Consider the following 11,197-nt stretch of genomic DNA (forward strand, 5'->3'; position numbering starts at 1 on the left):
GGTGGAAGAAATGTGAATGCATACTATTTTTAATATTTTGCCTCATAAACTATACTAATATTAGGAAGAAAATTAAAATATAAGTTTGGATACTGTGTTTGCGTAGTAGCACTACAATGTAGTTTTGATTTTTTTCTGTAATTGCATATCTGTAAAATAGCTTGTGTTTTATCTCTACACAGTTGAACAGTCAGGTGATTAGATGTGTTCAAATACCGTAATGGTAATTTTTGGAATATATTGCAATAACTGGGGTTTGTTATTATTTGATTTCATGTCTTACTTTCAGAAGCTTGTGAAGTTTAGCAACTCCTGAATATGACCATAAGCAAACCCTCAATGAAACAGATAACTAAATCTGACTAAATACATTCTGTAAGATACAAGTATAAGATAGATGTTCTGTAAGGCCATTGTTTCATTTCATTTTCACTAGCAGCCTATATGTTGATGAAATCTACTTGAAAAACTGATCATTTTTGTGGTTTTATTTACTTTTTTTTTTAATTGGGCGAATAGTATTAACCAACTTTGTAGCTGAATATTTTATGAATGCAGATCCTATAGAGGTGACATTTCTGAGCATAAAAAATTACCTTCAAAAGCATGCTGGATTTACAAGCCTGTCTGCAAACTCAGAAATTCCAGGTAAGATGGTGGGGGAGGAGGGGTGGAGAAAATGTCTTCTGAAAGGAATTTAAGCAGTCTAGTATGTGATAAAGAAGACGACCTCTGCTTTTGACAGAATATTTATTTCCATAGAGCTGATATTGGCTTAATACTAGATGTTAATTAGAACTCCAGGACGTGATCTCCCAGTAGCTGCTGGAGCTGGAAACATCATATACAGCAGCATGTCAGATAAACAGCTTGGGGCATAGGACAGAAACAGCCAAAATAACTTTGCATCCCATCCAGCTCCATATCGTGTCCTGGGGTACTTTGCCATCAGGGCATGTTCCAGGCATTTTATGACCTTAGAAATATCAGTGTCACACAGGCTTTTCACTGATGATCTTTGAGCTTTTATATCTGCAAAGAAGAAAATAAAGCTGAAAGCATTTATATGCAACATTGTCTGTGAGATCATTATTTATGTTTGAAGGTTTGGCTACAGCTTCAGGCTTTCTTTGAACTACTGACTCAAGTTCTGAGAGCAGTATAGCTACAGCAGAGCAGAGACCAGAAAGGCTGAAGAATACCCAAAAGCCCGGTAAAGAGAAACCACTCTGGCCCATATTGTGAGCCAGATGCTCCCTACGGTCAGTGTAGCATGACACAGCACAACTTCACAGATATCACTAAGTCATAAACTTAGCATATGGTCATAGCAGTTCATTCCCCTTGGGCATTCAAGCTCTAAGTATGGGGTGACTAAGGATGGTAGCATGACATCATATCTCACCAGTCTCATACAGAAACTAATAACACAGGCCTCATCTTAGATACACATAGTGCAGAACAGTTAGCAACGGGTTCTTAACGAACATTAATGAAGTCCAGCAAACGTTCACAGAATCACAGATTGGTTGAGGTTAGAAGGGACCTCTGGTCCAACCTCCCCTGCTCAACCTGTGTCGCTTAGACCAGGTTGACCCAGACCACGTCCAGACATCTTTTGAGTATCTCTAAGGTTCGAGACTTACCAACTTCCCTGGGCAACCTGTGCCACTGCTTAGTCACCCTCACAGTAAAAATGTTTCCTGATGTTCAGCAGGAACAACTTGTGTTTCAGGGTGTGCCCATTGCCTCAGGTCCTGTCTGTGGGCATCACTTAAAATACCCTGTCTCTTTTGTCTTTACAGCCTCGCTTCAGGTATTTATATATATTGATAAATTCCCCCTGAACTTTCATACAGTAGTTTTTCTACTTACATTCAACAAAGTATTTTTCTCCATAGGAGTCCCTGATTTCAGGAGTCAGTCTGTTCCAAAGTCTTAAGAGGTCTCTCTCGAACGCATCTGAAGTAACTACTCCTGCCTTAAAGAAACTGTGCTCAACAATGCTTACTTTCACTCCAAAATGCTGCATCTCTCTCCTAGACGGAAAAAAACCCAAACAATAACCATCCCTGAACACCCAATTATGGCATAACCACTAAACATAAGTAAGTTGAAAGTCTGTCACATAAATGGATATTTGAGACTTTGATTCTTATCTTCAAATGTCAGAATAATCTTGAGGTGTTAAAATTGACTTCGTAGCAGTGTACCTGTCCTGTAAAAGTGCAGGAGACAATTAACTCTGAGGAAAAAAAGCAGTGTCAGGTAGATTCACAGCTTCCTGTGTGGTTTATGTCAGACTGATGCATAGGACACCACAGCCAGCTGCATCTTAGCTGTGTATTATCAAACTAAACTTTTGACTCTTTCAAAACTGTTGCATCATTTCAGCTTCCAGCAGAAACAGATTATTAAAGTGCCTGGGAAAAAGTAACAGTGAGCAAAAATTTTCTATTGAATTAGAACTTTGTTCTCCATCATATAATTAAATGGTTATGGTCAAGTGATTAAATGTTAGTGAAATAAAGGTTAGCATGTTTTCTGGTAGTGTAGTTCCCCCTCTGCGTAATTTTGAGTTGCATGGCAACTCCTTTGGGATGAAAATGACTTCTTTGTCTTGCTGGGCAGCTCAAGAAACCCAGGCAACTACATTTCAAAGTGTGCAAAGGAATGAATCATGTGTGCATTAGCCCTTAGTTATATTATATTTTCTTGGGGTCTATACTTTCCTTATGTGACCATTCATAATGGTTTGCAACCATCTTTCCTAGTGCTGGTGAAGACTTAACTCATTGGGCTAGGCCTTAGCCTTCTCAAGGCAGTACAACACAAGTGGCTTCAATTAAGTGTGCTCAGCTTAATTTTCAGAAGGTACAAGTACCTTTGTTAATGTGGTTGCTGCCTGGAATCTACCAGCTCAGATTGTTGTGGAGCATTAGACCAGAATAAAAGGGGTTGTAAATGGGTAAGTACAACTTGCCCAGGAATCTCCAGGTGTCTCACCAGGTTATACTGTTGATTTACTTTCGTGTACCCAGTGGATTCTCATGCCCGAAAGTTGCATGTTAGCTGTTTCTCCAGGATATGAAAGTTTTTCCCTGTGCATTTTCCTAGCGGGTCTGTTCATAGACCTGGAGATTGAAATCCCAAACAAGTGACCAATATCCTGTTGTTTTCCTTTCCCCCTTTAGGCAAGATTTCCAGAGAGAAGATGAGAGCGGCAAACATACAGTCACTCTTCCTGAGCACATCTGGAATCTGTTCTTAGATTCAGGCATGTATTTCTAGCTACTCACCGTAAGGTGTCAGAGAAAGCTTCCATGCCCCACTTGGACAGGCTGTAGCCACCCCCTACAAAAGCCATGAGGCCTTTGGCATTGATCAGATTGACTACTCTTCCCTCAGCTTTTTTCAGAAGTGGCAGAAGCTTGAGCGTGATTTCAATCAGTCCCAGGAGACCCACACCCAGCGCCGAGTGGAAGTCTTCAATCATCAGCCAGTCAGTGGGTGCTACAGGTGCTGTTCCTTCAGCATTGCTCACCAAGCCAAAAAGCCCTGAGAGGATTACAAACCGATTTATTTTGGTATGTGGCAATATCTTACCCTAGAGTTTCACATGTAACACTGAGAACAAAGCACACAGTCTGCAAAAATTTCAGTGAGATCAATACAGTTGTTTGGGGTTTGCTTGTAAGATCTACTCTGTACACCTGGCAAAATTTGCTGAAGAGCTTAGGCAATGACTCTAAAAAAGCACGGGTAAAGTATTAAAGGAAAACTATTTTGGTTGGAAATATGGGCCACCATACAGGGCTTTACGATACAGACCTCTCAAATATGTGAGTTCCTAATATGAACTTACAGTCTTGTGAAAATCAAATAGTCTACATAAAAGTGGAGAGACTGATTTTTCTGGTTTGGGGTCTAAAGGTCTGAACCAGACGTGCAGAGTCAATGCTTCTAAAAACATTAGCTTAACCCTGTGTATTGATAATGCTGCTTTATTACCTTATAAATTACTTGAAGAACTTTAGATAAATAGTGACACTTCCAAGAGTTTGCTGAGGACAGCCTGTGCCTGAAGGGCGAGGCTGAAAGTCCAGCACTCAGCCTCTGTAAGGAGTTTCTGAGACTGAGGTGGCAGCATTAGCAGCGGTTACCGCAACCGAGAACGTGTGGCTCTCCACAAACTCGAAGCAGGCTCTACTTGAGAAGGTAAGCACTTATGTTGTCCTTGCCCTCAATCACTGCATTCAGGAATGGTCTGGAACCCTTATGATGAGGCCAACACAGTTTTATAAGCTTTGAGGAGAAATGTTTTGCTGTTTTAGCTAGTTAGTTAATTAACAAGCCTACTGAATATTTGGCGCAACTGTGTGATTCAGCTGGTAGTTGCGGTGCTGTGATCCCCTTTGGCAGCCCTTAATGTCTAGTCTGAGCTATCAGTGCTGAGAGAGAAACATACATTGCCACAGTTGAATATATTTACTATGCAGATCTTTTTATCACCCTTTGGCAAAACCAAGACTTAAGTCTTGTTTTTAATTTCATTCATGGGTATCCAAGGACAAACTCTTCTTCTTAGAGACAAGTGCTCAGAGGTATATGATAGCAGCAGTGAGAGTTCCCTGTGTAACAACTCTAAGAAAACTGGCTGAAATGGCAAATGTTTAACTGTTACAGTCAGTGCAGTTGTCATGTGCGTTGCAAAAGCTGCACTTATTCAGCCATGCAAAAACACTCTTGGGAGTACTGGAGGAGGGCTGAAGAAGCCTTGCACCAGCCATTTTTAGTTGGGTGGGCTGGCTTTATTGTCAAGAAAGTCTGTTCTGGTACCAGTTAGCACCTTCCCCCCCCACGCTGGGATTCTTCTACTGCACCAAAACGAGTCTGAAAAACACACTTGGGAATGATCTAGTTCTAATAGACTGAGCAACTAGATTTTTAGGTACCCTATTGGTGAAAGCAAGGGGAAGCCCAAAAGCATTGCTGGAGAAAAGCTCTTTGAACTGAGAAATGACAGAACTGCAGAGCAGATGTGTTTCATCAGTAAGATGAAAAATGCGTCTGCAGAGAGTGGAGAGGCAACAGAACTTTTAGCCAGACCAGGTTTGGTTATATTGAATAATTTTTCTGAGAAGTTACCTTGTCACTTACCCTTGCCGGCTGTCTCTTCAGTCACAAACACCACAGCCCTGGCAACGCTGTTGGGGTCAGCTAAGTTCAGTTTCACTGTCTTCAGTGAGAGTGAGGAGCAGGACTGTAGCTCTTGGCCTCCTTTTACTGTGGAACATGCAGCAATGACACAAAATCCCCTTTTGTCAAGCCATTTAGCCAATGAGTTTCCAAGTCCGGTGTCACAGCCGGTTATGAAGACATGCTTTCCACTCAGGTTTCTCACTCTGCAACTGTCTCTGATGAGCCAGTAAATTATAAGAGACAGTATGGAAGCCAAAATCGCTATGTGCACTGAGTCTGAAAGTGAGAGCTACAAGCAAATACATTAGTGATATAGAAAATGAAGCAAATGTGCTCAGCCAACCCCCCAGCTTCCTCAGATACAATTCCTGTGAGGGGCTTTATTTCTGCTGGTGGCCCTTCCAGCTCACTCTGAGTTAGGGGAGAGCATGGGTACGAGGTGATCAGGATTCATGAATAATATGTTCCTTGGCAAAACCCCACCATTCCTCCTTTTCAATAGATTTCCACTGTTTTCAAGCCTTGCTGACCCGTCTTTCTAGTCAGCCCCATTCTTTCAATATAATTCAGAGTGAAAGGAATGACTGTACCACTTCTCACAGTAGTGTCTGAGGTTTTTGGTGGACGTTGGTGATTATTTGTGCTAGTACTGGAGACAGAAATTCTACTGGGAAGGAGGATGATTCTCTTTGTCTGCCTGTATGATGCCACCCAGGCTGCTCTTCTAATCTGTAGCACAGAAGCAGACTGAGTATTAAAGGAAACCCACTGTATTAGGCCTGGTTGCTAGAGCTCGTCTGGTGTTCTTGTTCCTACTGAGTTCATGTAGTGATTTGGATTTATTCTGTTTCTAAATTTTGCTGTCACCTCACCAAGTATGAATGGAAGGAATCTCAGAATCTGATAGTGAATGGATGTTGGACTGTCATTAAATAATTAAATCAGTCACATAGCTGATAAATGATAAAAGGTGATAACATTAATTGCCATTTAATGATCTTATTTTACATAGTGGGGTGCCTCAGTAGCCATCTGATGTTGCAGGAGCTGATCATGGATACACCCAGTCCATTTGCAATGACGTGCCAGGCAATGGCATTTCCTTTAACTGCTGGTTTAGAATTTGGAGCCAAGCTAGACACAAAGAGAGAAAGTAGTTGCTACCAGCAGTCTCTCGTAGCCACATGCCAACAGATCTCAGCAAGCTAGTGCTGTATAATTTTAGGACTCAATTCACCTTTGTCCCAATATGAAATGAAATAATTAGAGATTTGGGGAAAAGATTAACCTAATTGGAAACAGGACCTGTAAATCACACCTTCCTTGCTTCCTTGGCAGTGCTGTAGGGAGGAAGCAGCAGGCAGTGATCTTGCACTACTGGAAAGTAGGTTAAATTTGAAACTGGGCTCTGTGGAGAAGTCTTGGCCAGAATGCCTGCTCGGCTCCTGCGAGATAAACACCTGGGACTGCTCTGGGTAGTGTTAGTTTTTGTGTTTAGGTAACAATAATTAGCACAGAAGTGCTGTAAGATAAGGGCCTGAGAGGGCAGCACCGCCTGCGGAGCCTCTGCTGCTCCTCACCCCCCTACCAGCCCTGGGCCAGTGTTCCTAAGCCTGTAATCCCAAACTGCCTAGTTCTCCCTGAGAACCAGAGCTCCTTCTCCGATAACACGTGGGCATTTGGTGCTGAGCACCATGGCGGGTTTTGCTCTGCTGGAGCCTTCTGCCAGTGTTTATTCTGCTAGATGATGCCGTTGCTGCTGGAAGGAGTCTAGGTGAGACTCAAAGGAGATAGTCGCAGTTAAAATTTTCTTCCAAGAACATTGTCTAGTCCTGTCAATGTAAAATGTTATGCAAAATATTTCTTGTTTGATAATTGTGGAACACTACAAAAGCCATTTTTCTTCCAGGGGCATATTGATGTAGAAATAGCTGCCGGGAGTGGCAAAGAGCATGTTTTCAGAGAAAATGTCAGAGTGGTATTTCACAAGTATTGATATATCTTCATAAATATTGAATTCTGGTTACTAATGTAGCCAGTAAATAGCTAAAGGCAAATTCTGCTTTCCATTAGAACTCTGATATTTGCCTGGCAAATTGAGAACTCTTGGGATAAAGCTTGGCTTCTTATGCCTAGACAAGTGCCTTTATGAAAGCAATTGATTTTAGAGAAAAGCAGCATGATGACACTGAGAGCCCTTTGAGATCCTTAGATGACTGCAAAATCCAGCAGTCCTCTGCTTCTCTGCACCAAAGGAAACTGAAGCACACAGAGACCACATTGCAGGGGGGTGTTACTGTTTTAATCCCACAGCAAGTTTGCTTTGGTAGTCGTGCCAAAGAACCTCAGGTAGGCTTGAGGGTTGGGGTCTGGGTGTGCTTTGCATTCCTTCATCCACCACTGTCCTGGCAGTGCAAACCTCCAGAAGTAGTGCTCTGCAGTGGGCGAGTGTCACCTGTTAGGCATGCTGAGGAAGAGCTGCCAAGGGGAAATGTAGGGACTGGAGTTCTTCAGAAACAGCACTCATGTAGCACGCAGGGGAAGGTTTAGATGTATCAGACAACGCTCTGACAGATCACCCAACAGGTCTCGTAGGAAGTACAAACTTTAGTAATAGAAGAGCGGCAGAGCTGCAAAACCCCTGGTCTTCAGTTAACAAATTGAACAAATATGCAGGCACAAACACATCACATCCCTCCTTCTTAGGTGTGCTATTCCTGCACATGCAGGGCTTTGCACTTTTGTTTCATGGAAAAGGAGTGCTTTTTTCATATCCTATGTAAAAATATCAGTGAGATAATTCAGTCTGGTGGTCAGCAGAGAACTTAAGATCTTCCTTAATATGTCGCCTTAAAAGAGGCACATCTCCAAACTTAACTGCCCAGCATTTTGCCAGGAGATGAATGTAGTCCAGTACAATGGGGGCTGATTTCTCAGCATTATTGTCTTTCTTTGTATTGCTTGCACTTCATAATTTTAGCACAACATAGGTAAAAGCCCCAGGAAAATGAAACATGATAAACTCTTAGATGAATGAGCCAGTAATTCAAAATAAAGGAGTAGAGAAAGATTCCCGATATTGTGAAGAACATTTCTGAGTTAGCATTTTCTTCAGACCCTGTAGGTGCTTAGATAAGCAACAATTGTTAAAATCATTCTCGAAAGGAAAGGACTGCATGTTCTCTTGTCTGTGCACTTAAAAACAAGTGTTTCATTTGTTCTCTTAGCTATTCTGCAAATGTATGTAATGGTAACTACTCACTATAACAACAGACACGAGTTCTGGTTTTGTGACTGTACTCACATTCTGGGGAGACATCTGCGAGCTCAGTCTATGCCTCCAGGTGGTCACAAGTTGTCTTCACCAGTTATTTCCAGTGTCAGAACGTAGAAACTGTGCAATTCAAACTCACAAGCTTGTGCACCAAGACCTGCATGATAGTTTCCAGAAAAATCTCACTGTAAATTCTGGCTGGTGGTGCTTTCTGATCGCTGCACATCAGCTGACAAGCACAGCCTCTCTCCCTCCTGTTGATAATGACTTGTGCTGTGACACTTCTACCTTAGGGACTTACTTGGTATTAATCTTCTGTCCATGCCTGCCTATCTTGTCTGTGTTGTATAAGCATTGGTGGCTAAATATAGTAATAGACAGAGCCTGGGGGACTGTCAAGACTTATTAGGGAGGACTGATCTGCTCAGCTGGGAAGGACTGATCTCTTGAAACCAGCAAGAGTCTTTCCATTAACAGGGCTTCGTTCAGACGTCTGCCTTTTTCTTCTGCATGTGAGCGAGTTTTTATTTATGTGGCTTAATCTTTTAAGAGACATCCTTGTGTGTGAAAACTTTCAGGGATGAAATTATTTTACCTAGTCTGGGGGTAACTTATTGATACTAGAAACAAATCAGTTGCCCGAGTAACCAAGCAATGTTTTTCAAATAAAGTCTCAAATTCTACAAACTGCGCAAACAGCAGCTCTACAGTTTGCATGGGAAAAGACTCAAAGATATAAATGTTAGGCCACGTGTTTTCTACCTGGCCATACCTGGTTATTCACAGTGCCGTGCAGTGCCAGATGCTGCAGGGAGGGAGGAAACTTGGGCAAAGGCAGTTCTTAATAGCAGAATGAATGAATAAGCTTTTTATGACAACTGATTTTAAACTCAGTGAATGAGAAGGAAATTAAAACTGGGGGAACCAAGCAAGGTGGTAGGATGGAGCGGGAAGTGATCTGACCCCATTCAGTTGAGCAGACCATGGCAACGGCAGCCTGTCCCAGACTGGCCAGTGACCCCTGCCTGGCAGCTCCCCACCAGGAGCTGCAGAGTCGTTTGTGCATCCTCTGCTTGGTGGGCAGCTCCTTCCCCTCCAGTTTCTCTCCTGCTCATTTTGGCTTGGGCGTGGAAATTCTTGCTTCTTTTGACACTCTGAGGCAACACCAGCCTGAGTTGCGGTGTTGGTTGTTAGAGTGCTGCCAGCACTCTTGGGGCACTAGGGAGATGTGTGCAGCGTGCAGGAGTCTTGGGGATTCAGCAGGTGGCTGGGAGAAGCCTGGCAGACATGCTTGCTAGGCTTGCCTCATCCTGTCTGGCCTCATTCAAACAACAGGCACTACCATGGTTGAGATGACCACGCAACAGCACTCCACCGGCACGCAAAGCCCATTGCAAGGGAATATTTCTCCAGCAGCATCAGGTCAGGAGTCCTGCTATTGTAGGTAGCAATCCTTTGCCACACAGATGTAGGAGAGAAGAATATAAAAGGAGTTTCTCTTCCTCTACTGCTAATGTTTTTCTCATCAAACTGCTTTTGAACTGTAGAAACTAGTTTCAGGAGGCTGAATAGATCCTGCTTAGCATCTCGGAAACCACTGAAATGGGGAATTTTTCCAATAAGTTCCCTTTTTTTCCTGCAGCTTGCTCAGAGCACAGCATGTGAGGGAACATAACGGAAGGGAAACCACGTAAGCAAAATGTGAGCTCCATACGTAGCTTTCCATTAGAGAGCTTGGCATGAGACAGCCTTTCATCTTCAGAAAGCAGCACTTGGCATCTGATTTCCCATTGACTCCTTAGGTGTATTTCATAATGAGATCCCTGAATCCTAGAAAGCATGTGGAAAAATTACCCTGCCTGAAGCATAACACTGGGGAAGGAAATTTGATTCTCAAGTGAAAAACAAGAAGCTAACATTATTCTTGCTGGACAGGTGGAGGTTTTGGAGTGCATCTTTGGACACTGGCTTTAACAAGCTAATCGAAGCCAGGTTCTGTGTGTGCTGTCTCCCAGGACTTTCTGACCTTGTGGAAGTCATGGGTCTTCTCCTGAGCAAGTCCCTTCTAGTCCCTATTCCCCTGCCTTATACAATCTTGTGAGCAGGACAGGTGTTGATAGCTGTAGCAGGGCACTCTGTGCTTTGCTCATTTCCAGAAGTCATTGGCTTTTGTTGCTGACATCTGAGTCAATGAGGCACCTGGTTCCGGGAGAGAAAATGCCAGCAGAATCTGGGCCTCCATACAGTGAGAACCAGAAGCAACTTAAAAGGTGAAGGAACTGAAAACTCACAGTCATTTCTGAAAGATTAATAGTTCTTTTGTTCTTTCTGGTTTACACTTAAAAATGAAATGATATAATGTGTTTTTTTAATTGTACCAGATACTGGAGAAATAGATGTATTTTTACATTTATAGTGAATGCTTGTGTATTTCATGTGTAGTTTGTATCACACTGATATAAAGGACAGATCTTATAGAATCAGCCTTGTCCATGATGGGGGATATATTGGCAAATATTTACTTCGCATGGGAAGCTGCAATCTCTACTCTGTTCCACAGCAGTAGTCTTGTATAACTGCTAGCATTCTTGAGAGGGGGTTCCAAAACAACTTAGCATCCTGCCCAACAACATAGTGGGCATGTGGATGGAGGCTTGTTAGGGCATGCTCCATGCACTGAATTCCTGGTGAAATGTCCTTGTTAAAACAAATCTTGGCCAG

General features: G+C 42.6%; 1 protein-coding gene across 1 annotated transcript; it reads right to left on the reverse strand.

The window, feature by feature from the left end:
* Positions 1–781: 781 nt before the first annotated feature.
* On the reverse strand, positions 782–8,521 carry DHRS9 (dehydrogenase/reductase 9; the record flags this gene model as incomplete). The annotated part of the gene is made up of 5 exons (XM_082054971.1): positions 782–1,032; positions 1,876–2,039; positions 3,300–3,558; positions 5,161–5,491; positions 8,507–8,521. 5 exons carry the CDS (start codon positions 8,519–8,521, stop codon positions 782–784), a joined length of 1,020 nt encoding a protein of 339 aa, XP_081911097.1.
* Between the last annotated feature and the right edge of the window lie 2,676 nt (positions 8,522–11,197).

Source organism: Streptopelia decaocto, assembly GCF_964273445.1.
Source record: "Streptopelia decaocto genome assembly, chromosome: 6".
NCBI lineage: Eukaryota > Metazoa > Chordata > Aves > Columbiformes > Columbidae > Streptopelia > Streptopelia decaocto.